At 41.6% G+C, this 27,986-nt stretch overlaps 1 protein-coding gene across 2 annotated transcripts; it reads right to left on the bottom strand.

Moving 5' to 3' along the window:
* Nucleotides 1-75: 75 nt before the first annotated feature.
* Nucleotides 76-27,950, bottom strand: mmaa (metabolism of cobalamin associated A). Of its 2 annotated transcripts, XM_067992323.1 has the most exons (6): nucleotides 27,293-27,950; nucleotides 24,739-24,861; nucleotides 17,152-17,322; nucleotides 10,802-10,887; nucleotides 6,954-7,103; nucleotides 76-1,134 (listed from the first exon to the last, which is right to left on the bottom strand). In XM_067992323.1, exons 1-6 carry the CDS (start codon nucleotides 27,753-27,755, stop codon nucleotides 847-849), a joined length of 1,281 nt encoding a protein of 426 aa, XP_067848424.1. In that variant the 5' UTR covers nucleotides 27,756-27,950; the 3' UTR covers nucleotides 76-846. The 2 variants fall into 2 exon arrangements, with proteins under 2 accessions (XP_067848424.1, XP_067848429.1); XM_067992328.1 differs by lacking the exon at nucleotides 24,739-24,861.
* Nucleotides 27,951-27,986: the final 36 nt, after the last annotated feature.

The raw sequence follows: 27,986 nt of genomic DNA, 5'->3' as shown, positions 1-27,986 counted from the left end.
AAAATGACTGGCACATTAACCAATAAAATCAATCTCAAGGCCAACACTTCATAATCCACGTATAAAACACAATCAAACAGTGAAATAAATTATTTTATTTTTTCCTTATGTAAAAAAAGACAAAATCTGATGTGATAGGAACTGGTTGATTTTTGACATATTTGATCAAATGCATAATTATTGTACAGTTTAATTAATACAACGGGGGGGGGGGGTAATTTTTTTGAGTATGTATTGGCAGCAGGAGACCTCACCTGCAACGCACATCAGAAAGTGCGAATGAAATTTTCTGAAACGCTTTCGCATCACAAGTGTGTACTTGGAAAATTAACCTTCTAGTCTCAATCTTATGACATGTGTATATATATATATAATATATATATATATATATATATACACACACATTAAAAAAAATAAAATTTCCCTGAAGCCCTAATAAGGCAAGAGATTGAGAAATTGTCAAAACCTACCATTATAAAGAGAAGCTATTTCACGGAAATCTGTTCCATATTTTATTTCCACAAGAAGTGACCATTTAGTCAGTGTGACAAAGTGATCAGTGAATTATGGTCATAGTCAGCTTCGCAAATGAAACCGGATCATATTGTATGCTTGTCCAGGAAATATTCTGTACAAACACAAATGATGATTTGAATTGTGAGTAAAGCAATTTAGGAGAATCTTCATACAGGTGTTTTTATATGGAGATCTCATTGAGCCAGGAAGGATTGTTCCTTTAAAACCCTTTGGATGATTAAAAATTGTCTATGCAAAAACCATGCTCACTTCATTAAAATGTAATCCATAGCACTCAGTGTTTATAACATTTCATTTAGAGTATGGTATTTATTTCCTTGTTGAAAATGCTTTCAGAAGGATGTCTGCTGCTAGACCAGGAGTTATTTCACCGCTGACAACCTTATCTTCTAAACTGGGAATCTGATTCCCGACAGCTGGATGGTTGCAGAAGTACTCAGTAACATTCTCTCTGATCAGGTTCCACATCCACACCTTTTGTTGTTTTTGTCTTTTTATTTGCAACTCACCACTTGCAAATATTGTGTTGTGGAATTCTGTTATTTTCTCCCAGAGTTCAGAAATCCCTTCCCTATTTTTTGAAGACACACGCATCACCTAAGAAAGAAAGGAAAAGAAGTAATGTTTTACAAAATGAATACTACTAAACTTTTCTTACCAATGGTTTACTCTTGCAAGAAAATACAGACAATTCATTTGAAGTAGCCTTCTGGAAATTATCAGCAATTTGTGAATGACTATTTAATTTGACAACAGTACCTCAAATATACTAGCATATTCTTCCAATCACCATGAACTAACAAGCTTGCTCACTAAACTCCACTGATTTACCTAATACTATGGGAACTGCAAATCCAAATCCACACCATCTTTTACATATACGAGCAGAGCTGCCATGGCAATGCTCACAGCAAGTTGGAAGATACACCATTTTATAATGACAACCATTATACCACGTATTCAAATATAGCTGATCCTCCGTGGTATTATCCTTGACAAAAAAAATTGCTTCTCTCTTTCTGTAACTATTTCTTGATTTCCTGCCCACACAACACTTTGAGTCTTTCTCTCAATTTTTCTCCTAATCTTCCCTCTTTTCCCCCCTCTCTCTATCTGGATGGCTGTGATAGCCCTTTCTCATAATAGTGTCTATATCTCTGTGACCATCTCTTTTCTCATTGTTTCTGTCTCACTCACTCTGAAAGTCTCTCCTCTCCCACATCTTTGTGTGATTCTTGCACATGTCCCTTTGCTGATGCACTCAATATTAACTTGCAGCTTTTTTTTTAAGGTTTTGGGGATGCAGCAAGATGGGGGGCATGTACTGGTTTAGAGGTGGGTACTGGGATTGGCTGCAATATGGACAATGAGACAGAACAAAAGAGTGAGGGTCAGGGAAGTAAGGGCCTGGGTCAAAGGGGGTGTGGCCAGAAAGAAGTAAGGGATTGAGTTTGGCACATACGTGTAGGCAGAGGAGTCTGCGCCCAGAAAGGAATGTGGGGAAGGGCTGAACGTAGGAGTAATCATAGCACATTGGTATGACACCACTGTAACATGGGAGCAGTCAATGAGATTGCAGTCTGGGCCAGGGAACAGTTTATGGGTGATGAGCTCTAATAGCAGTTGGGTGATGGCAGGGCATAGGCACACTTGTGGGGTAGTGCAGAGGAGTGGGAGTGCTGGTTGTGAAGGGCGCTGGTACCTAGGAATACTTTGGGGGGGCGGTGGATGAGAGAGAAAGAAACAAGATCTGCAGACATGGAGGATTCAAAAGTTGGAGTTTGTGACCCTGAAATTCCACGGGAGGTGCTCTCAGTCCTCTGCCATAACCCTCCACCACTCTACCGTTGGAGTTATGGCAGGAGACCAAGACATCCTCTGCGGAATTTCAGGGCCTAGGAGAAATGGGAAGGGAGGACCTGTGAGCAGTCAGGTAGGGGATCATAGGTACTGGTGGGGTGTTCATGTGAGACAGCTAGAATGAGAGTGAAGTGGAGGATGACTGGAACATGGGATGAATGGGTGTGATTGGGTGTGGGAGCACTGAAGAAGGAGAAAGAAGATTGAGGCTGAAGGCACTAGGTGATGCTGGAAGCATTCCAAGACACAAGCCCAGGCAAATACAGGCTAAGGTCTGGGAAGGCCTGGCCTGGGAATGGAGTACAGATACCAGTTGAGATTACATTAGAGGTGATTTGTCAGAGTGCTGCAAAGCTGGTGGCAGGGAGTAGATGAGATGCCACAAAGATCGATTGAAGACGCTGTAAAGATAATTTACAAGAAGAATGAGTTAGAGTGAAGTCTGCACACAGTATAACCGCTATGTCCCTTTGGAGGCTGAGGGGGGGGGGGGGGGGGGCAGAAAGAGGGTACTGAATTGCTTGCACAGTGGCTCAAAAATATCAGGTGGAAAGGCCAAGCTGTACAAAGTGAGTTCCAAGGAAGGAGCAAAACTCAAGCCCCAATCCCCTGACAGAGAAAAGCCTCTGGGGACAAAACTTAATGAACTGATTTCTAACAGAACTTGGGCAATTTTGTGGCAGTTATAATACTTTTTACAAATTATTGAAGTGTGGTACATTAAAAAAATACAATTTATAGGTGTATATAGTTATCTGAGGAAACAACATGTTTGCAAAAAGAAATTGTAAATATTTTGTTTTAGCCATTTGATTCTTTCATTTTATAGCACTTTCTGGTTCCCAATTGATAGCTTTGAAAATAAATGAGCAACTTAATTTATTGGTTTCATGTAGGGTTTGGTCTATATTCAGCAATTGGCATAACTAACTTAACAGACAGCGGTTATTTGAGCCAATCACGAGCAAAAATAACATACATTTTGTATGTTGGATAATTATTATACACATTATGGATGTGTGCTAGATGCAAGACTGAATTGCATAAATGTACAAATAGTATTCAACAAGATCAGACCTGCATTGGCTGCAAACAGTTACACCTCTCCGTCTAATAACTCACAATTGCTGCAAACTATTCATCTGTACACTGGATGGTGCACTGCTTAGAACATCAGTCTGCCTTTCAACTGTCAGATGTGCGTTTGTATCCAGCCCAGACTCATAAGACCTCTCTAACTGAAGGCTGTAAGGATCCTTAGTAGAATATGTTTCTCAAGTCTCCGCATGATACAAACCACGAGATAAAAGCTTTCCATAAATTTGGCATTAATTTGGATTAAATTGAAAATCCCATTCAGAAAAAAATACAAGGGTGCTTTGTCTGGGGAGTGGAAAGTCAAAGTAGTGTAAGTAATGGCACTATTCTCAGGCTGAAAGTTAAGATATGTCGGTGTATTGTGGCAGAGTGGAAAGCTTTGAACTGCACCCAATCCCTTAAATACCAAACCTGGATTGAGGAGATAAAATAGGCTGCGTTCTCGGCACTGCCCGTGAAGCTTCCTGACCGTTGGATTCCAGGGGGTTGGGTAATATAAATATGCTCCTTGCATGGTTTTCACATTGAGCACTGTTTCACTCGGTGGGGTAGGAAGCAACACAGAATGTTGATGGAGGCTGACTGCTTACTGAAGATTTCTGGTGGAGCTCCAAGAACTGCCCCTTCACTGAAGGGAGCCTAGATGACCTGGTGCTAAGGAAAGTAGGCACTTTAGGGGTTGTGGGAACCCTCCTAATAAAACTAATGTACAGAAGCATGGTAGGACATGGCAAATAAAGCAAATGCAGTCTCTCACATCCATAAGTTATGGGAGCAAATGTAGAAAAAGTTTTCAGGACTGGGGAAGTGTTTCTAAGCAGGATTGACTAAAGAGCATTCATGATAGGAGAGGAATGCCTGTACAGTGTATGCATCAAGCACACAGCCCACAGTATGCTGTCACGTTAGCAATGCAGCCTGCAAGGCACTAGTTCCAACCCTCACAACCAAGCTTAAAAAGCTACAGCTCCAAATTGCTAGCAGATGAAGGCAAAGGCTTCTTTTACCTCAAATAAGTTGCAGGTTTTCTTATTACAGGTTTCTAAACTATTTGCATGCTCATCCTTTGACACCAGATGGAATGTACGTTGGACATAGGACTGTACCTGGTGTTACATTCTAATTCTGTTTGGTTTGTTTTTCTAGGAGAAGGCTACCCACAAAGTTCAGGAGAGAGCCTTACTGATACTGGACCACCTAAACTCCAACATCTGAACTGACACATGAGCAAGCCCACCAATAATTGGTGTGGGAGCTAACGTGGGAGTTGTGGTTTCATCAACAACATGTTTGTTCCAGCAACTTCTTGCTAGCCCTTTACATTCAATCAGTGACGAACAGGTAGCCACAACTGCCTCTCTGCTGCAATGTACTGTACTGGCTTTGCGACTGTGTGCACAGCTTTGGCTGCAATTACACTACCTAACACATGTTCCCTTTCACTTTCTGTAGACGTCGTTCAAGATATTGCTGCTGGGACTAAGAAGCAAGAAGCAGCCCCATCACGAGCACCTGTCAAACACTCTAGACCCCCAAAAGTACCAGCAAAGAAACATCCACATTGGCAAAATTAGGTGGGGGTGTCAGGAGCAAGCACCTGATGAACCACCAAATGGTGAGGAGCAGCAAGTGCAGCAGATGAGCAGCAACAAGAGGGAGGGAGGGCTGGGGCATATGAGTAGCTGGTGAGGCACTCTCAGATGATGCTTACTGAGCTCAACTGCTTAATCAGCAGAAGCTCTTCATGAAAATCTTCACCACTCCTTGCATGTAATAGTGGAGAATCTGCAGCAGTGCTACGCTAACATATTTGTAGGAGTTTCATGAACCTGCGGAACACTATGGAGTGAATAACTCCAGGGTAACCTGCGGGGAGCCCTGATGAGTTAAAGCCCAAGTGCAGATGCAGTTTTGCTCGCCCACTGTACCCTTCACTATTAAGACCTGGGGCTCCAATCTAAAGGAGGCTTTCACTTCTGGTCTCAAGACACTTGGGTAATTGCTTCAGGGAACTTTAATGGAAGTTTTACATTGCCTAGTAACATCAAGGATCTGTCTCCACGTGGATCCCTGATCATCTGCAAGGGACAGTTGATAGCTGGGCAGACAGTGATGGATGAGGTGATGAATCATCTATGCCTCCCAGCTGCCTCCCTCAGGGAACAGCTGAAGAGGCAAGTAGGAGCAGCAAACCAGTGCCGATGCCAAGCTGCTGGGACTAGCTGCAGGGCTATCTGATGACGCAGCAAAAAGAGGAGAATCGCTAAGGCAAGTCATTGAGGACCAGCAGCTTGCCACCATACCTGTTCCTCCCAATTTGAAGATCCTGTATCGTAAAAGTTCAATGCAGTGGTGACTTTGAACAGTCGCCAGAAGACAGACTCTGCTGAAGTGGAGATGGCGAAGGCAGATCTCTTCAGACTGGGGGTAAGTGCCAGAAGCCTAAGGTGCAAGTGTACCTGCCTTTCCTCCCTCCACCAGAATGCCTCTTCCTCCTCCAAGTCAGTCATTGGTAGGCTTAATTGAATGCCATGCAGAGCACTGTGGTTGTAATTGAGATTGGCAGAAAGAATACTGTTGCTCGAGATGTGTGTCAAAGGAATCCTGAATCACAGAAAAACTTCGAACACCAGAAAACAATTACACTGACAGTAATGGAAAAACTTCAGTATGGCTACTCCCAAACAGCAGGAAAAATCCAACTTGCAAATTCAGGCAGTCCCAGTTTTAAGGATTGCTGTTCCATAGCAAATAGCATGGAGATCTTGCAACACCTGTTTTAAACAGTGAATGAGGAGCTGTGCTGCAAAGGGCCACAGGGAATTAGAGAATTCATTATGGGAATAATTACCATTAATTTACATAATTTTAGTAGCTCTAATGAGGCCTATGCATGCTTGAAATGTGGCATCAGAAAATGCTAATTTTTTTATCGCAGAATCAGGAGTTGAGTGCTTGAATGTACCTGCCTGATTGAATGTTACCCACGCAGTGAGGGGCGATGGGTGGGGGGGGGGGGGGGAGTGTACGAGTGCAACAGCAGGAATCACTTATGTCCAAAATATGGAATATGTTCCAAATATGTTCAATTTCCTAACAATGACATGACTCAACCTGATGATCACAACATGCACCAACATTTTAAAAAGTGCATCCCAATCTAGTAAAAATGAAAAAAAAATCAGACTTAGAATGGCATTGGCAGAGGCTTAGATGGAGGTGGTCTGCCCAGCCTCCTGAAGGAAAATGCTGCAGAGCACAGGAGCCTTACAGAGAGGTAAAATCTACTTTTTAATAAGGAACCACCAACTAAAGAAAAATAAATATGTATATGGTAGCTGCTATTTTCATGACACAAATATTCTATATTTCTGCTAGTAAGAATATTAAGGTGGGACAAGAGGAAGTTTAAGAATTTCTTTGTAAAACATGCATGGTTCATATTTTGTATATACAACCTTTGGCTTCCAGCTCTTGGACCGATTACGAAGCAACTTCAGAGCACTTGTATATTCAGCTTGTATCCTTCTTGCAGGAACAAGGAAGTCTCCATCAGCTTTGGTTATAACAACTAAATCTGCCATCTCTATTATACCACGTTTAATTCCCTAAGGAACAAAAAAAACACTGAATTACTTTGGAATCTCAGTATAATGAACTTCCCTGCAAAGGAAGTAGCTGCATTTTTTAAGGTCCAGTCCTTTTTCCCCCCTCACTAATTTTCTCCCTTCCTGCCTCCTGAAGGCAATGACACCTGGAGTATGATCCACATGTGGCAGACACCCTTGGCTATTATTCATTTGTGAGCCTGGACAGTGAGCATTGGCAGGCTACTCAACAAGAGGAGGCATCACAGCTGAGCCTGATCAGAACAAGTTTAGGAATTTATAATTTATAAGCCATGCACAGTTCATACTTTGTAGAACATACATACCAGTTATCCACACACATATACTTCCTGGATAGCAATCAGTAATGGGAATGCTGCCTGATTTTTCCCTCCCTAGCCCAGGGGCACTGATGTCAATTATAATGCTTGCCATCTCACCAATTGAGCTCAGCTAACTTAAGAGAGGATGGAACCTACCTGTAACTCACTGCCTAAACTTTTTAAGTCATCTGGGGAGCCTACAGTAGCCACTTTAAACTCCAATTTGGCAGCAAATGTTAAACAGAGCCATTGCTTAATGACATGCAAGCAAGCAGCATGGTTGAGTAGCCTGCCAATGCCCACTGTCCAAGCAGCATGGGTTCTCTGAGGTTCTGTCACAAATGATGTATGAACTTCCTGGAGATTTTGAATTAAAGTTTCAATATTTTCTTTTCTTACCTCCCTGCTGCACCCCAGTTCCACAATTTCTCTTTTAGGAGGGCATGTGATGGTCCTGGCTATGGACTGTTCCATAGCTGCCATCAACACTGCTGTGTGACTGGCTGACAGGAAATGCACTTCTACTGGGCAGGGTTGGTTCTGCCACCATAAGCTCTCTCTATTCCTTCCCCTGATAGGCATTTCTTAAATCCCAATCTGCACTCCATCAACCTGCCATTTTCCAATGACAACTAGTGAGTTTGAATATTAGTACAATGTTGGGATCTTAGTTAAAGGTATCATCAAGGCCATCTTAAAATGAAAATTTCCTAAATATAACTGCAACAAATTGTTTGTCCAAATTATTGTGAATGGCCTTTATTTTTGGAAAATTTCTCAGAGTGCCTTTTATCAACTTAATATCCAATGAATTTTGTATGTGGTATTTTGCATTATGTATATTACTGTAATTTTATGGGGAGGGAGAGCTTGTTCATCACATTTCTCATTTTTGAATTTACAATTGATAACTTAAAAAAGACTCCATCTAAACACATTAGTGACACAATCTGATCAAATCTGTCAAATACAAATAGGACATGTTTAGCAATGCTGACAGAAAAAAAAAGAAAAAAATGTTTACAAGATGCCTCAAACACAAAATCCCTCCATCTTTTAGGGAAACATCTGTAACTGTCCAAAGTGCATTATCTAATTAAGTGCAGAAACCTTTCCTAGCAACGAGAATGTAAACTGACAATTTAACAGATACTACAAAATTAAAGATTTTTTACTTTACATCAATTATACATTAAAGCTGAAGAAATTTAATAATCGAAATAAAATATGCACAGATTGTTACTAAATAGTGCTTACAAAGTAAGCATTTTATTAGATTAAAACAATACGGATAATTTGGATCCATAATGTAACTGGGTAAGTACTATAGTGCAGTACAACCATGCTTGGATAAGATTTCTTTAAAGCAATCATTACCAACTTTTACTGAATTAAAAAAAGCTTAAAAAGGAATCAAAATCAACTCCACATAAAACATATCTACAACTTTCCCAATGACTCACCTGATATAGTACTAAATCACACCAACCAGAATACTGCAGGTTTGATTCACAGTCTGTGCTGAGCTAGCTGATCTTAATTGGAGCATCAATTAAGACACTATAATTAGCCTCAGTATCCCTTGGCTAGGGAATAATAGTCCCCGCTCCTGACTACTATACAGTGACTCTTGCTGAAAAGTATGTACTTGTGAAAGTTGGGTGAGTACGGGATCATGTTCAGCTGTGATGCCCCTGTGGTCAAATAGCCTTTTAATATTCATTACCTAGATTCACAGATGAAGAGTAGCCACTTGGACAATGTACGGGAGTGCTGCTGGCACCCATGAAACCATAAATCTCCAAGAGAAGAGGGAAGAACATTTACAGATAAATCAAAATAGGATAGCTATGCAATATTATGCACAATACATTCAAATCTTCTCAATTTCAAAGCTGTTTTTTCATCCCTCATGGATGCATGCTCCTTCACCCAGGACAAGTTGTATAGTGGTATATATCACAATATGTATATCATTTTTAACAACTAACTTCAAAAAGGGAGGGGCCAATTTAAGCAACTTGATTGAGAGGGTGATTTTATTCAAAAAACATCAGATGGGGACAAGTGGAACATCTTTAAAGGCATCAAAAGCAAAATATTGCGGATGCTGGAAATCTGAAATAAAAACAGAAAATGCTGGAGAAGCTCATCAAGTCAGGCAGCATCTGTGGAGAAAGAAACAGAGTTTAAAGGCATAATCCTCAGCATTCAGGATAAATACATATCTAGAATCAGTGTCCGAACTTAATAAATAAGTATAACTCTAATGGCTAAACAAAAAAAATCATAAGTAAAATAAGAAAAACAACCTCAACAAATCATGCAGGAAGATAAAGGGGTTCTGTGGAATGAATATGGGAACTTGTAGAAATATGTTAATTTGGTGGTCAGAGAGGCAAAGCAAAACATGGAAAAAAAGCATAACTACAGAGGCAAAATATAACAGTAAGAATTTTTTCAATACATTTTACAGCAAGAGGACAATCAAAAAGAGGCAAGAAATATAAAAGATGCAAACATGGCTGAAACAAAGAATGAGCGTTAACAGTTAATATAATGATTACTTCCTCCAAGTATTCACAAGGGAAGACAGGCGTAACATGTCCTAAGTCACAATATGATAAGTAGAATTATTACTTTGATATAAATGACATGAAAGTCCTAAATAAGCTAAAAGTTCTCTAAATCAACAAATCCACAGAGCTAGATGGTATTTTTCCCAGAGTTCTGAGAAAGACAAGGGAAGATATTTGTGAGGCACCAACTGTCATTATGGAGTCAATGATACTAGTAGACTGGAAACAGGTTAACACATTGCCCATTTTCCAAAAGCGTATCAGGTAACAGGTAACTACAGATCCATTAGTCTTCCTTCAACACCATGTAAAATATGGATTTGATTACCAAGAGTAAACAGTATGGAAAACATAAATTTAGAAGATAATTTTAAATTCAACTGTGATGGTAGTTCAAGGGGACACAAGTTCAGGCTAGTAAAAGACACATTTAGGATGGATGTCTGGAAGTTCTTCACACGAGTGATCAAAAAATGGAATGGACCTCTGGGTAAAGTAGTGGAGGTGGAATAATTATTTTTTAAAATTAGATGCTGCACTGGTGGACTAATGGATGGACAAACTAAGATGGGCCTTAAATCACAGCTTTTAATCCCATTCTGCAACTCAGTGGCTAAAGTAGTTTTTCAAGTTTATCCCCCCTTAAAATGGAAAGAACCCAAACTATATTTTGTTGAAGGTAATCGATTACTGTAAATTAAAAGGGATCCCAAACATTTTATTTCTATTAGTTCTAAATTCCATGAAACAAGGAGTAATGCATTAAAACAAATCCATTAAGCAGCTTCCATCTCACCTGCAGTTCATCTCCTCCTGCTGGTGGAATGAACAATATAAACATATCCACCATGTCTGCTACTGCAAACTCAGACTGGCCCACACCTGCAAAGAACACACAACACATTGACACTGCTTCATTGAATGTGCTCCAATATATTAAACTGCTGGAAACAAAAAAGTATATTGTCAACCAGCGAGATCACTAAAAAGTATGGTCAGGGATTTAGATTACTGGTTTCAGTGCCAATCAACAGATAAAACATAGGGATAAAAATTCTCAAACCAGATTTTATGAAACAAACACTGGGAAAATAGGGAAAATGCTATTTCTACTGGCTACAAAAATAAAATTCCACACTCCTTTGACAGGCTTTCATCTTCCTAAATGTTTAAATATTTTCTTTAATGATTGAAGTCAAATAACTTGCAAAACATATGGTTCAATTAAAGAGTTTTATGATTACCAAATAAGAATCTATGTCAGGTTTATTTTAACATTTTACACAAATTAGCCACAAAGACTGCAACTCCATGTAATTTCAAAACATGTTATTGGTTCATTATTGAGAACAACCATTTTCAAACAGCTAAAAAAAAATTAAACTTAAAATGGCCAGATTTAACTAAAATAAACAACATAAATGAGAATAGAACCTGCAAACCCTACTTATTTTGAACATCACAAGTATTGTGTCAAATCGTCTGTGGCTCATATTAAGTTTTTTTATGAACTTGAGTTAAGGCCCACCCTCTCTCCCTCCTTCGCTGTTAGCAATGCTTACCTAATTCCCTCCCCGTCCAACCTTGCTCCCTCATTTACTCAGTCTCGCTCAAGACTCTACCTACCTACCCACCTGCCCTCACTCCCTCGGTTGCCCAATCCTGGTCCCACTCAGGCCATCCACACTCTTGCAGCTCAATCCCAGTTGCTGTGCTTTAATGGAGGTGGGAGGAAGAGGGTGTAGAAGGGTGAATGGAAGGAACCTCAGGCTGCCTATCCTCAGGGGAATGAAGGGAGGGAGGTGACAAGGGAGTGAGGGGGAGGATACATAGGTAAGTGGGTTGTGCAAAGGTGAAGGGGAGTGAGGGGGTGATGGAAAACGGAGGGGTTAGTGGGGAAAGGAAATTGAAGGGAAAGAGGTAGGGGCGAGGAAATAGCAAGAGGGGTGTGGGGGAGGTGGAAAAAAGACAAAGAGATAGAATGGAAACCGTAGAGAGCAGCAGGCCACATTTTCCTCACATCCACCATTGAAAAATGCAGTCTCTCGTCCTCAGCAGCTCTCTTCCACACCATACTCCCAAACAAAAGGAAAAATGGTGGGGGTGGGGGGGAGAGGAGGTTGATGGGATCTGGCAGTAATGGAGAGAGCATGATCCAGCAGGGGAATGGGGCTCAGCAGAATAGGACCCAAATTACCCTTCACCTCATTTGGACCATCAGGCACCATGCCTCCTCTGCATTCTTGCCTGTTCCCCATTTGCACCCTCGGGTGTCCTCCCTACAACTTCTCTCCCCACTGCTTGCCAATTCCTGCCTTAAAGCATTTAAAGGTATATTTTCTGCTACATCATTCTCAATGTATGGATAGAAAACCATGGGTTAGTGGGTGCTCAATTTCCCGATATTTGCTCCCAACATATACCAAGTGCACAGAAGCAGAACCTTTACCTTTTAATGTACTATTAGTGAGTTTGCTGACGTGCAAGGTAAGATTTTCCTGGGTCTGTGCCAAAGTGCAGCGCATATCATAAGATTGGCCAAGATGGAGTGTATGCTTGTAAAGGAACTCCTCCTCCCCACTCCTCCAATTTTCCTCAGACATTTGACCAGGAATGTAACCCTGATACTCATTAGATGGCCATGTGCACAATTCTGTGTCAACGTTATCTGTTATAGTTGCTACAGCCAGTTTGATTGACAGTAATGTTCAATTCTCATCCTTTCCTTGTCTCTTTTTCCCAAGCCTTTCATTTCTCAGAGTATGATCATCTTACATAGCTGGTCTCTTTGTCACTATGTTGAAAGTTTTGGAGCTTACTTTTTTTTATTTTCATGGGTATTGTTCTCATGGTTAGCCTTTCAAGCACCTATTCATTGCTACTCTTTGCAGTCCATAGGACCCTGAGAATATTTTCTTATCCATATACTGCTGCAAGCATTTGTTATTGGCTGCTTAATTTTAGTTTAGAGTACAAGTCAAGGACAGTCAGCCAACCAGTACAAGAGACAAAAATGGCTGTACCACCTAGAATTCAAAAACAATTATTCTTTATAGATAGAAATTTAGAATTGGGAAACAAAAACGAATAGAATATTCTATTGTTAATAGAATATTTTATTATTGCTCAGTGTCTTTTCTCATTCTATAAAATTTGATTCCTCTTCCCGCCACCCCCACCCCCCACTAATTATGGGAATCTGTGTTTTGTGATACAAATTCATGCAGCTATGTAATTACGGAAAAACACAGTGAGACAATTTATGAATTTTTTTTTTAGCGAAAATGTTTCAGGTGAAAACAATTATTGACCCCCATCGCAGTGCTGATAAATTCCAGGACTCCAACCCAGTTCTGCCAAACCCCATGGCCACCCCTCTCCAAGTACTACCAAAACCCAGAGCCTTCCTCCCAACTACCACTACATACAGCTCCTACAATCTAGCTCCTACCTGTAACATCTTCCCTACTATCTTCCTCTGTATCCTGGGTTTTTATAAAAAGAGTAAAAGATAAAATTAACTACATTGTTAAACAAACATTTAACAGAAATCAGTTTCCAGGCAAATCATAGAAGTTGAGCCCTAAAATATCACTATTATACATATTTTGTAATAAATTTGATTTATTCAATCACAAAAAAATCAGTGGCTCTGATATTACATAATGCACTGCATAACATATAACAGCATATACTTCAACTCACCGTACTCAAATCCTGCTCATCGGTCAGGAGCCTGCAGTTCGAGTTTTTGGCCTCCTAGATCTACTATGACCTGATTCTGTTACTTGATTACCAAGACCAGGCCTTGGGCAGGTCTGACCAGATTCTCCTGGGCTGCCTCCTCCTCAATAATGTCAGACCCTGGCCCTCCTCAGTGCAACCAGACCCCATAATCTTCCTTCCCCTCCTCCCCCAGTGCTGCCGCACCCCAACACCTCCTCCCAATGTTGCTTCCACTCTAGGCCTTCCCCAGAGTTGCCAGACATCCATCCCCTCCTCCCAGTCTGTAACATTCTAGAACCCCTCTTCAGTACTTCAGATTCCAGCACCCTCCCAGTCCTGCCATTTCTTGGTACCTTCTGTTGCCAGTTCTAAAAGACCCCACCTCCAATACGCCCAGAATACTTACCCCAACTCACTGCTGCCCACTACTGCCGTGTGCCAAGAATCAGTCAGTAATCTGAACCTCACTGCTATCAAAACATAGATTTCTATGTAGTACTATCATAACACAGAATGACCCACCAATGCAATCTAAGCTCAGCACTCTGCCAAAGTGCTGCTAAACCCAACAACACACCCTTTCCTACTACTGCCAAACTGCACAAATTTACCTCTAATCTGGATCATGTATCCTGGACTTTTAAAATGGCAACAGGGAAAAATTAAATCCATATAGGCAAAATAACAAACAATAATCAAGGCCACACATTTATAGTTTGCGCAGAAAAATGGGCAGAGCTGTAAAACACTAGAAATGTCCCAGAATACATAAAAACAAAATTTGATTTATTCAATCACTGTAAATCAGTGGCCCTGATAATACTTTGTTATTGCATAGAATAACATTTGTCTTGTAATAAAACAGCAGAGCGAAATGCCATGGAGATCTGCTAATACATGGACTAAAGCAGAATAGGTGCAGTCTTCATCTTCACTGCACATGGGGAATGCTGAGTTTCCAGGTGCAGTGAAGAGGAAAAGGAGGTGGAGACCATTTACATTAGGTCTCCACTCCCATTACACTATCCCAGAATTTCCTGGGTACAACTGTTGCAGGCGGGAGGGGGACATTCCCGGCTCTCCCACTTCACCTGCCCATGAGGTTCCTCAAATAACTATTGGTGGGTCTTGCACCAGCACCCTACTCAGATTAGAGGGTCTAAGGGCTTCCCAGAAGCAATCCAAAGATGAAGACTGGCTGCAGGTACGATCCTCTACTTCCTTCCACACCAAGATCTTTTGGCCTTGGATTTTTCCCATTTTCAAAATATTATTTTGGGAGTGATATGTTTTTAATGTTAAATATTAGAAAGTTAAGAAAGAACGTACTTGTACAGATACAATGGGAGTAATTTTTGGATGAACAATTCCATCAGGGAGGAGACGGTGCAAGCCCACCAACTGCTCGATAGAATCGGTCCAAAGCCTGACCAATTTTTACAGTTAGATTCCATACGGTCAACAAGCTGCTCGTGCATTTGAACAGTTCACCAAGGAAAATCCGGCCGCTCCAGCATGAAACCCAAATGGCGCAGATAGGTGAAAGAGAGGGGCGGGGAAGCAATCCCAGGGGTGGGTCAGGCATCACAGGGGTTGATTTTAGAGGGGCCATAGGAGGAGTATTAATGCTCTGCCGGACCCCACAAAAATTACCTTTAAACCTGGAACTTACCTGCTATTAAGCGGCCTGCAGTGGTACCTTTTGACCGCTGGTTCGGCTGCTCAACACGTAGTACCAATGGGCCGAGCATACATGGAGCACATTCCACGCATCAGTACACTAAAATGATGTTCAGGTCCTACAACTGCCGTAGCACCATTTAAATATTGAAGTAAGGCTCCCTCCGATTTTGGACGGGAGTGCTGGCTGTTAATTTCGAGGCCCACTTGAAAATCAAATTGAGCAGGTCTTCGGACAGCCAACGGGAGGGAGATTTTATTGTTCTGCAGGCAAATATAGTAGCAAATTTGGCAGCCTGGAGATGGTGGGGGCGGCCTGGAGATCTTATTTCAGAGCCAACCACAACACTAAGGCTGCAGCACCTTTGGATTCAGTTTGAGTGAGCATCCAGTAAGGGATTGAAATCGGGAGAGTAAGGTATGATATTTCTGGCAGGAGCTGAAGAGGATAACTGAAGTGATAGTGTCGTATGACTCATCCAAGGCATTATACTTTTTGTACTTTGATACTGAATTACAGAGTGTTTTGTACAAAGGATACCACACACAGGGATTTAGAGATCATGCCTTTTAAGCAATATATATTTACTTTATAATTCAGAAACCAGCTGTTAAACTCAACCCCATAAATGTTAAAAGTGTCACCTCACTTGTATCTGTGTGGGATTCTAAGACAGGTTTCTATTGTTGTAAAAGTTTATTTGCCATTTTTTTTCTTTTTGCGTTTTTCGGTGGACTGCAACATTATTCTTGCTGTGACAATATTGTGAAGGATGAGATACATGGGAAGTATCTCATCAGGAAAATGCCATCACTCGTTGTATAAAAATTGGTTTATGTCAGTCAAAGAGCTAACAAATGACTAGGTGCACACGATTACTTGTCACATTCATCAAAGGTAACATGACAAGCAATGTAGCAAAAATAAAATGCCCTATTTCCACCAGAAAAAAGACAAGTTTCTGCTATCCTAATTTTCTGCAATTACATATACAGCTTCCAGCTTCTATTTTTCTTCTGTTGTTACTTATTTTTGAGGAAATTTTGGCTTTTGTGTTTTTTAGCAACATTTTTTAAAGGGATTTAAAATTGCTGCCCTCAATACAGAATCAAAAACAGTGCTAACAACAGTGCTTGGTTTACTGTCCTCCCAAGTAAGATACGTAGTCACATGACAAAACTTCAAACCAGAATTTCTTTACTTTTGATACTTTCAACAACAAAATCATCTGTTGCGTACAGTCCTCTACAGTCTTCATCTTCCACTCCATAACTGCAAGCAGCATCACCTCCATGTGTAGATGAAGCTCACTTCTAATTGCGAGGCTATAGGTTGAGTGATTTAAATTCTCATTGTGTAGGTTGTGGACCAAATCCCGTGCCGTTTATGAGCATTCAAACAGAGGTCGAAAGTCTCTCAAAGGCACATGGAATTTTATTTGAATAGGCTATTTTTTTAAATTAGTCAGCAGAAACATTTTACTATTTGGCTCCAGTGTTTATTTCATAAAAAAGTTTGACAATTTCTGTCCATTTATTGTTGGTTTTCAGTTTAAACCTAAAACTGGAAACTACATATAGTAAATACTAAGCATGCTAATGACATTTAGTGGCAGAAATATGGTACTGCAAAAGGTCAGTTAAATGCAGAATGAATAATTCAGGTTATAACTCAAGAAATTATGTACATTCAGTACAAAATTAAGAAGATTTGAAAAATGAATACACACATTAACTTACCTACAGTTTCTACAAGAACTAGATCATATCCTGCCCCTTCACATAAAATAATCGCTTCATTGGTGGTTCTGGTTACTCCTCCCAACGTACCCAAAGTGGGTGATGGACGAATGTAAGCATTCATATCCCTTGAAAGTTCAGTCATACGTGTTTTGTCACCCAAGAGAGATCCTGAAATTTGGAAAAGCAAAAGGTTTATTAAAATCAATTTCTTTTATGAAATATAGTACTACTATATTTCACACCGTGTCAAGGGTGTTGCTATTTTGAAATGTTCCAGTTCCTAATGCTGCTAATTCCCGTGTATTCCAGCAGGAGAAAAACAGTGTCCACAGTGATCTATTGGCAACAAGATTCCTCAGTAGCTTTAATTTCACAGGCTGCATAAGCATCTAATGTGGGCATACAAACAATTGGTAACAGATCAGTAAACTATCAAAGGTGGAAGCAGAGGGACTATTTCAGGACATACTGGAAGGGAGATTCAGACCCAGAACTAAGAACAATTACTGCCAGAACCCAGGTAGCCAGGAGATAGATTTTGCTAAATATAGAGAATTGGACTTCCCCTATGGCAGAGGCAAAATAATTGGATTTGGATACTCTGAAATTACAGAAATGTCCTGTTCACAAATGACAATGGAACTGTACCTATTTTCCTATTCATTTTTAAAGTTAACCTCTTAACTGTTGGTTTATAATATGTTTTTTTGCATCTACAGTGCTTGCAATTTTCTTGTTTGATAGAGATTACAAATCATAAATTTGTTTTCTAATTGGTTATTCAATTATTTGTCAGCTTTGGTTATCTCACCAATTGCGCAAAAATGACTCCCTTTTCCTTTTCCTTTTCTCTTTCTGTTTCTCTGTGTTTCTTTCTGTTACTGTCTCCATGGGTTTGTTACTTTTCCTTTCTCTCCACATTTTTGTGAGCTGCTCTCCTTGCTCTGTATTTCTCTGTTACCCTTCCACTTTTTTCTCAGTGTTTATCAGTCAATGTTGCCATTTCTCACTGCATTTTTTTTTACTAACTTTGCTTCCTATTCTCTCAGTGTCCCGCTGCTTTTCTTTGTTACTTTTCCCAACTACTCTTGGTACTTTCTTTGTATTCCCAACAATTTCGCCCGACAGCTGACTGTTACCACATCAATCTTTCTTGACCGCTGCCTTTTAACTCGATGATCTCTCCCCTGAATGTTGCTACTTCATCTTATATCCATTTTACACAGTTTTCTTCAAATCTTTTGACAGGTTAAGAATAACAAAAGTTTTAAGCAGACTGCTGGATAAGAGGCCCCTTCACTTCCCCTGAAAAGTTGATTGACGTACACACAGTAAGAGACGCTCCTCTGCCCCCTCAAACAGCTGATCAATGCGTTCTTCTTGCAGCATCCTACAACACTATGGGCCCCGACAACATCCCAGCTGTAGTGCTGAAGACTTGTGCTCCAGAACTAGCTGCGCCTCTAGCCAAGCTGTTCCAGTACAGCTACAACACTGGCATCTACCCGACAATGTGGAAAATTGCCCAGGTGTGTCCTGTCCACAAAAAGCAGGACAAATCCAATCCGGCCAATTACCGCCCCATCAGTCTACTCTCAATCATCAGCAAAGTGATGGAAGGTGTCGTCGACAGTGCTATCAAGCGGCACTTACTCACCAATAACCTGCTCACCGTTGCTCAGTTCGGGTTCCGCAAGGACCACTCGGCTCCAGACCTCATTACAGCCTTGGTCCAAACATGGACAAAAGAGCTGAATTCCAGAGGTGAGGTGAGAGTGACTGCCCTTGACATCAAGGCAGCATTTGACCGAGTGTGGCACCAAGGAGCCCTAGTAAAATTGAAGTCAATGGGAATCAGGGGGAAAACTCTCCAGTGGCTGGAGTCATACCCAGCACAAAGGAAGATGGTAGTGGTTGTTGGAGGCCAATCATCTCAGCCCCAGGACATTGCTGCAGGAGTTCCTCAGGGCAGTGTCCTAGGCCCAACCATCTTCAGCTGCTTCATCAATGACCTTCCCTCCATCATAAGGTCAGAAATGGCGATGTTCGCTGACGATTGCACAATATTCAATTCCATTCGCAACCCCTCAGATAATGAAGCAGTCCGAGCCCACATGCAGCAAGACCTGGACAACATCCAGGCTTGGGCTCATAAGTGGCAAGTAACATTCACGCCAGATAAGTGCCAGGCAATGACCATCTCCAACAAGAGAAAGTCTAATCACCTCCCCTTGACATTCAACGGCATTACCATCGCCAAATCCCCCACCATCAACATCCTGGGGGTCACCATTGACCAAAAACTTAACTGGACCAGCCATATAAATACTGTGGCTACGAGAGCAGGTCAGAGGCTGGGTATTCTGCGGTGAGTGACTCACCTCCTGACTCCCCAAAGCCTTTCCACCATCTACAAGGCACAAGTCAGGAGTGTGATGGAATACTCTCCACTTGCTTGGATGAGTGCGGCTCCAACAACACTCAAGAAGCTCGACACCATCCAAGATAAAGCAACCCACTTGATTGGCACCCCATCCACCATCCTAAACATTCACTCCCTTCACCACCGGCGCACTGTGGCCGCAGTGTGTACCATCCACAGGATGCACTGCAGCAACTCGCCAAGGCTTCTTCCACAGCACCTCCCAAACCCACGACCTCTACCACCTAGAAGGACAAGAGCAGCAGGCACATGGGAACACCACCACCTGCACGTTCCCCTCAAAGTCACACACTATCCCAACTTGGAAATATATCGCTGTTCCTTCATCGTCGCTGGGTCAAAATCCTGGAACTCCCTTCCTAACAGCACTGTGGGAGAACCGTCACCACATGGACTGTAGTGGTTCAAGAAGGCGGCTCACCACCACCTTCTCAAGGGCAATTAGGGATGGGCAATAAATGCCGGCCTCGCCAGCGACGCCCACATCCCATGAACGAATAAAAAAAAGCACGATCAGGTAAAATTGGTTTACATTCTGGAAACAGATCGTGGCATATGGTTTTCCCTATCATTCTAAAAATTTAGTATGACACTCATTTTGAAAAACTCTAGCACATTCTTACATAATAAAACTATGTAACATATGCTTACTGCAGAGTGCTAGCTTGGCTTGGGTGGCAACCCTTCAGCCTTGGAGTTATACGATTGTGAGTTCAAGCCCCGCTTCAGAACTTGAACACATAATTCTAGGCATGAAACTTCAATGCAGTACTGAGAGAATTCTGCACAGTACTGAGAGAATTCTGCACTGTTGGAGATGCCATCTTTCAGATGAGATGTTAAACCGAGGCCCCTCAGGTGAACGTAAAAGATCCCATGGTACTATTCAAAGAACAGTAGAGGAGATTTCTTGGTGTTCTGTCTGATATTTATCTCTCAACCAACACCACTAAAACAGATTAGCTAGTAATTTATTTCATTGCTGTTTGTGGGACCTTGCTGTGCACAAATATGTTTGCCTACATCACAATAGTGACTACACTTCAAAAAGTACTTCATTGGCTATGAAGCATTTTGGGACATCCCAAGGACCTGAAAGGTGCTATATAATTGCAAGTTTGTTTTCCTTTCCTTCTGAGTGCATAATCTAGGTTGCCACTCCAGTGCAGTACTGAAGGATTACTGCATTGTTGAAGATGTCCTCCTTTGAATGAGACATTACCTAAGCACTATCAACCTGTTTCAGCTGGACAATTAAGATTCCACGGCACCACTCAAAGAACAGCATCAAGTTTCCGACAGTGTCCTCTCTCAACAACACCAGCAAGAAAAGATTTATTGGTCATTCATTTGATTGCTGTTTGTGGAACCTAGCTGTGTGCAAAATGGCTGTCGCATTTGCCGACTTAGCACTCATTGCAGCAATTAAGTTAACCATTAATATTTCAGTATGAATGTCATCATGCTATAAATACATGAAGCACATTGGCTGTGGTTGTCCGTCATGACACATGTGTCTGCAAAATCAGATTTAGACTATAACAAAACTATCTTGTGAAATGCACAGTATGAAATAAAAGAGGGCAGCTGAGTGTAATGTCAAGGCCATAATCTGATCTAGTTTTCAGATGATTACTCCTCAGACTTTGCTCTCATGTCACCAGAACACCTTGATGTAATTACTATGCTGTAACCTCCTAAGACTTCTCTGGAACCCAAATGCACAATGCATTAGATGTCCAATCACAATGTGGTACAGTACTTTGTCAGACAAGTTCTTGATCCGAGTCACATCATCTGAGGAGGTAACAATGGAAGCAATAGCCTTCAACAAAAAAATACAATAATCTTAACAGGTGTACCAGCAGACCACAATATTGGTCAAGGAATGGTGTATAGCTACATTTGGCCTTAGCACCTCTGGGTTAGGTAGAAGAAACTTCACTATCTACAGAACCCTGCTGGAAGTATATGTGGACGTTGAGTGAGGACAACCTGCCAACACTCACACTGGAATAAAACTACTACACTACCTGACAAAGTATAAAATCAAAACAATGAATATTTGGAAGTGATTGCAAGTCTACAATCTGATCTAGGGTTACAAAGTTGTGGCAGAACAAGATCTATTCTGTTCCAAATTCTAATTTTTAAAAAATGAAATTTTAGCTGAGCCAAAATTGACAAATTCAAATTGGTTTAAACTGACATTTCTGTCAATCATTCCATAGAACAGTAATGTTTACAACACCGGAAGCCATTCGGCCCATTGTGTTTGTGCTTGCGCTTTGCTAGAGCAATCCAAAACTAATCTAATTTCCCTGCCCTTTCCCCATAGCCCTGCACCTTCCTCTGCCTCAAATGTTTATCCGATCTTTCCTTAAAAGATGCAATGGTCGCAGCTTCAATTACTCCCTTTGAGAAAGCATTTCATGCCCTGAAGAAAGAACAAACTTGCATTTATATAGCAGCTTTCAAAAGGTTAAAACCAGATAATGTGCTTTAGTGATGTTGGCTGAGGAATAAATATTAGCCAGGAGAACTCCCCTGCTCTTCTTCGAATTGTGCCATGGGATCTTTTACATCCACCTGAGAGGGCAGATAGGGCCTTGGTTTAACATATCATCTGAAAGATGGCTCCTCCTGACATTTTAGTGCAGCACTCCCTCAGTACTGCATTAAATGTCAGCCTGCATTATGTGGTCAAATCTCTAGAGTGGGACTTGAATCCACAACCAACTGAAATGGTCCCAGTATCTAAAGTCTTTTCTAATAACTATAGTTATCCTACTGGTGAATCAATATAGCAATTCTCTGTGGCTTTAATGTCCTATCTATAATTCTTTTCTCATTTTGTCTTGTAAGTAAAGCAAATATATTATTGTTCTCTGGGAATGTCACATGTTAAATTATAACAGGAATTCTCCCAGATACTTCACGGACAAGGTCAAGTTTTGGTTCACTCGATGTAAAGCTGGCTTTCATTGTAAGCGTGAGTAAAATGTATTGGGAAGTAGCTCAGATCATAATAACTGGGAATGATTACAAGGCTGTAAACGGATTATGGGTTACAAGGCACACGAGTGGCTGTCTGTGCAAGATACTAGAGGCACCTGTGGAACCATACCCAACAAGAAGAGTGAAGTGGAGGGGGGGTAAAGCAGTTTAAAACACCAAAATATATAATCACACCAACAATGAAATGTTTGAATAAACAAATGTAAATGGCTTTTAAAATCCAGCAAAATAACCAAAATGAAAATAATCTTTCATCAGTTATGTTTAAATCTCCCCACTTCTCAAATTTAAATAAATTATGGAATACTGCATTCAACTGCCATGTTCTCACTTGCATATAAGGTGGGTCCTACTTTTCTTCTTTAAACATTTAACAATATTAATATTGCTTGCCATTGTACATTTAGAGCACCACACAGGTCCAATATTTAAGCAACTTGTGATTCCAACAGCACATAACTTGATTGTTTGCGTTTGCGTTAGCGTGACCTTGCTGTGCGTGTACTGAGCTGCCATATTTGCCGAAATAACAACAGTGGCTGCATTCCAAAGGTAAACCATTGATTGTAAAGTACTTTGGAACATGAGGACATGATAAGGTGCTGTATAAACACAAGTTCTTTCCCTCTTTCTTATGATATACAGTCAAGTCTTCTCATTGTTTAAATGTGGTATCACACTGTAACCTGTGTGGCATTTTCTATATTCAAAACAGTTCTAACTCATTGAGAGCAGATGTTTTCAAATTCAAGGCAGTGACTTAGTTATATAATTTTCCCAGATGCAATTGCATCCAGGCCAAGGAACATGACATAACACTAAAACATCCTCCACTTTAATTCTCAATAAACAAAAATCAAAATTATGCCTATATATTGTATCAATATAATACACAAAGGATCTTCCTAACTTACTTACATAGGACATACAGCACAGAAACAGGATATTCGACCCAAAAAGTCCATGCTGGTGTTTATGCTCCACACGAGCCTCCTCCCTCCCTACTTCATCGAACCATATCAGCATATCCTTCTATGCCTTTCTCCCTCCTGTGTTTATCTAGCTTCCCCTTAAATGTACGTATGCTATTCGCCTCAACTACTCCTTGCGGTAGCAAGTTCCACATTCTAACCATTATCTGGGTAAAGAACATAAGAAATAAGAGCAGGTGTAGGCCATGCGGCCCCCCGAGCCTGCTCCGCCATTCAGTAAGATTTTGGCTGATCTTTGACCTCAACTCCACTTTCCTGCCCAATCCCCTATTCCCTTGATACCCTCAGAGTCAAAAAATCTATCAATCTCAGCCTTGAATATACTCAACGACTGAGCATCCACAGCCCTCTGGGGTAGAGAATTCCAAAGATTCACAACCCTCGGAGTGAAGAAATTCCTCCTCATCTCAGTCCTAAATGACTGACCCCTTATCCTGTGACCATGACCCCAAGTTCTAGACTCTCCAGCCAGGGTAAACTGCCTCTCAGCAACTACCCTGTCAAGCCCTCTCATAATCTTATATGTTTCAATGAGATTATCTTTCATTCTTCTAAACTCGAGAGTATAGGCCCATTCTTCTCAATCTCTCCTCATAGGACAACCCTCTCATCGCAGGAATCAATCTAGTGAACCTTCGTTGCACCACCTCTAAGGCAAGTATATCCTTCCTTAGGTAAGGAGACCAAAACTGTGCACAGTGCTCCAAGTGTGGCCTCACCAAAGCTCTGTACAATTGCAACAAGGCTTCCTTACTCTTGTACTCCAATCCCTTTACAATAAAGGCCAACATACCATTTGTCTTCCTAATTACTTGCTATACCTGCATGTTAACTTTCTGTTTTCGTGTGCAAGGACACCCAAATCTCTTTGCACACCAAAGAAGTTTCTCCTGAATTCCCTATTGGATTTACCAGTGATCATCTTATATTTATGATACAGACTTGAGAGTTACAAATATATTCTCACTCATTAAATTAATTAGGTGTTCACCATTCTCCACTGATATTCTCTACTGCATTTCCAGCTTGCAGTTAACACAACACCAGCTTAAAAAGACTGTGGGACTAATATGGTTGACCTTATGAGACTGCCATAAAGGTGTCTCACTCCATATGCAACTTCATACTTACCTCCAGAGGTGTTTGAAGATGGATCAACAGCTAGAACAGCAACTTTATGACCCTTTCCTGTCAGCATCTTCCCAAAGATTTCAATAAATGTGGATTTCCCAGCACCAGGTGGACCAGATAGTCCTGAAGGGCGAACAAGCAAATTAAAGTCACCACAGTCTGGACTTGTTTCCAACACATACGTGGCTTCAAATAATTGTTAAGCTCTCCTTCACCCAATGTTTTGAGGTATTTGCCATACAGATACTGGAAACTAAATTGCAGAATCTTTTCAAAGAGTAAGAATTTTATATTATTTAATTCAGTAATACTGAATGAAAATGTTGTTGGGAAGGGGTGGAGGAGGAAAAGAATTATGGAAGAATTATACCATTTCGGTCATTGTTTTGCCATGGGCTAGGCTAAATGTTTTCAGTGTGATAAAAATCCACTATACATGCCTTATACATTGCTCATTTGGTATTGTACCCTATTTATACTTCTGTACTCTTTCATAATCAATTAGTTTCAATATATAAAATTCAAAATTTATATGTGGTGGCACGCAATTTCAATCTTGCTGATCACGGCCAGAAAAACTGTCCACCAGAAGAGTTTAACAGTTTATAGAATGTTGGGTGATATATGATTGGATCCTGGTTGGTAGACTTCCCATGGACTGACAACACATGGAATACAATCACCAAATCAGTAATTGGTGGTGAATGTTAGTCAGCAGAGACTTGATGAACCCAAACACGCTTGGCAAGGTGTATAAATGAATAATAACAAAAAGGTGAAACTTTGGGGTCTCAGTCTGATTCTGAGTAGCAGCTCTACCCTTGGTGCAGGGGCTTCTGGAGCTGACATATTCAAGCTGTGATCACCCTGTCATTGAAAAGTCTCGCAGACCTCTCATCTTACATGGGCTTGATTTGTCTGCTGGAAGTGGCGTTGTCTCCAGATGGAACCATTAAGTACCAGAAGCAACCCCAGCCATAGGAATCGTGATAGCCATAAGGAATCAGTGGTCAAAACTTCTATTTAAAGCCTTCAACCAAGTAGTTAAGCACAAAAGGCAAACCCGACTTCAAAATTTGACAGACTGAGCACTCGAACGTCCTTCAGATGAAGGAAGTGCATGAAGGACTGATCCAAGGAGGTGGGGAGATCCAGACCTAAAGTATAAGAAAATAAGAAATAGGAGCAGGAGTAGGCATACAGCCCCTTGAGCCTGCTCCACCATTTAATAAGATCATGGCTGATCTATCGATCTCAGCCTTGAACATACTCAACGTCTCACCAAAGCCCTGTACAATTGCAGCAAGGCTTCCTTACTCTTGTACTCCAACCCCCTTGCAATAAAGGTCAACATACCATTTGCCTTCCTTATTGCTTGCTGTACCTGCATGTTAACTTTCTGTGTTTCGTGTACAAGGACACCCAAATCCCTCTAAACACCAGTATTTAATAGTTTCTCACCATTTAAAAAATATTCTGTTTTTCTATTCTTCCGACCAAAGTGAATAACCTCACATTTCCCCACATTATACTCCATCTGCCACCTTCTTGCCTACTCACTTAACCTGTCTATATCCCTTTGTAGACTCTTTGTGTCATCCTTACAGCTTACTTTCCCACCTAGCTTTGTATCGTCAGCAAACTTGGATACATTACACACAGTCCCTTCATTTAAGTCATTAATATAGAATGTAAATAGCTGAGGCCCCAGCACTGATCCTTGCAGCATCCCACTAGCAACAGCCTGCCAACCTGAAAATGACCCTTTTATTCCTACTCTGTTTTCTGCCCGCTAACCAATCCTCTATCTATGCTAATATATTACCCCCAACCCCTTAAGCTCTCATCTTGTGTAACTACCTTTTGTGTGGCACCTTATCGAATGCCTTTTGAAAATCCAAATATACTACGTCCACTGGTTCCCCCTTATCTACCCCACTAGATACATCCTCAAAAAACTCTAATAGATGTCATACACGATTTCCCTTTCAGAAAACCGTGTTGACTCTGCCTAATCATATTATGCAAAAGAAAATGTTGAGCTCCCCTCATGGTCACAGCTGTCATCCTCAGAGTAAGATTCTCCAGGGACCAATACCCTCAGCAGTATCACCCAAAGGGTCAAAGCGGTGGTGAGGTACTCAGAAATACGGAGCACTGTCTCTGGGAAGATCTACCCTGATCGACACCTACCAGCACTGACCTTTCAACACCAAGCAGTGCTGATCACCCAGGGTTCTCACCATCGATTGGCATCCAGTGATCACCACCCCCTCTACTGGACGTTCACGGGCATGAATGTGAGGCCAGGATAGGCTCCACTGTGATACCCACCTCACCTCACCTGTGAACCTTACAAGGCAAAGAGTCGTTGCCGTCTGGCAAGATTGTGGGAGAAAACAAATCTGTTTAATGTCTAGTTTGATGTGCCGTTGCTAACAATAAACACGGCTTCGTTAGTTGAAACGGGTTTGCAATCTGTGCAATTACTGCTGATCGCCATTAGCTCCCAACGATTTCGCGGTTTTTAAAAGGCCGCTGGCTCGGTACTGACCCACTCTGAAGGCCAACGGCCTCCCTCCATTCAGACGCTCCCGCTCCCTCTGGCAGGCCAGCACTCTCTGCAGCAGCAGCTGAGCCAAGCACTTCTTGTGTTTGTGAGTCGACTCCACCAGCGTGATGGCCTCTGCCAGGCAGGCCCTCTGTCCGCCCAACAGCCCGCCGCCCAGCCGATCTAGCAGCCGGCGCTCCCACTCCGACAGCGTTTCCGCCAGCAGACCCTGCTCCAGCGCCGCCGCCGCCTCCGTGCTCGGGCCCCTGGGCTGAGCTCGAGCAGGGTAACGGCTCTGGCTCGCGACGCTCCCTCTGCGCGCGGACGCCAGGAGTCCCCTGACAGGAGCGATCCGGGGCACGGGGCCCCGGCGCGAGGGCGCCGATCTCAAACTGTGCAGCGCCGCGAGACCCCAACGGCTCCACCGCAACAGGGCTGAGAGCTGCGGCCGCACCGCCATCAACATCCTTTAAAGGAAGGGAGAGACGTCGAGATCCCAGTTTAAATCTCCACCGACATGTTTAAGTGACTGTGCTTTTAATTTTTTTTTTAAAAAGTTAACTTGAAGGTGGGGAAACAATGTGGCCTGCTAACTCAAGCCAACTAATTTTTTTTAACCCTTATTCGCTCACTGTTACATTACACAGCAATGAAAGAAAACACCCACACTGGGGTAAGGTGAATGTTACCCAGCGTG

This window comes from Heptranchias perlo, chromosome 1 (assembly GCF_035084215.1).
Source record: "Heptranchias perlo isolate sHepPer1 chromosome 1, sHepPer1.hap1, whole genome shotgun sequence".
Lineage (NCBI taxonomy): Eukaryota > Metazoa > Chordata > Chondrichthyes > Hexanchiformes > Hexanchidae > Heptranchias > Heptranchias perlo.
Note: the sequence above shows the minus strand (reverse complement) of the source record. Positions and strands in the feature narration are given on the sequence as shown.

Bases quoted from the DNA above. Each gene is read 5' to 3' on its own strand.
- mmaa (XM_067992323.1), bottom strand. From the start codon at position 27,755: ATGTTGATGGCGGTGCGGCCGCAGCTCTCAGCCCTGTTGCGGTGGAGC. The intron at 24,862-27,292 runs GTCAGTACCGAG...TTCGCCCTTCAG, and splicing joins GCCGTTGGCCTTCAGAGTGG to GACTATCTGGTCCACCTGGT. The intron at 1,135-6,953 runs GTTGTATATACA...TTTCTTTCTTAG, and splicing joins CCAAGAGCTGGAAGCCAAAG to GTGATGCGTGTGTCTTCAAA.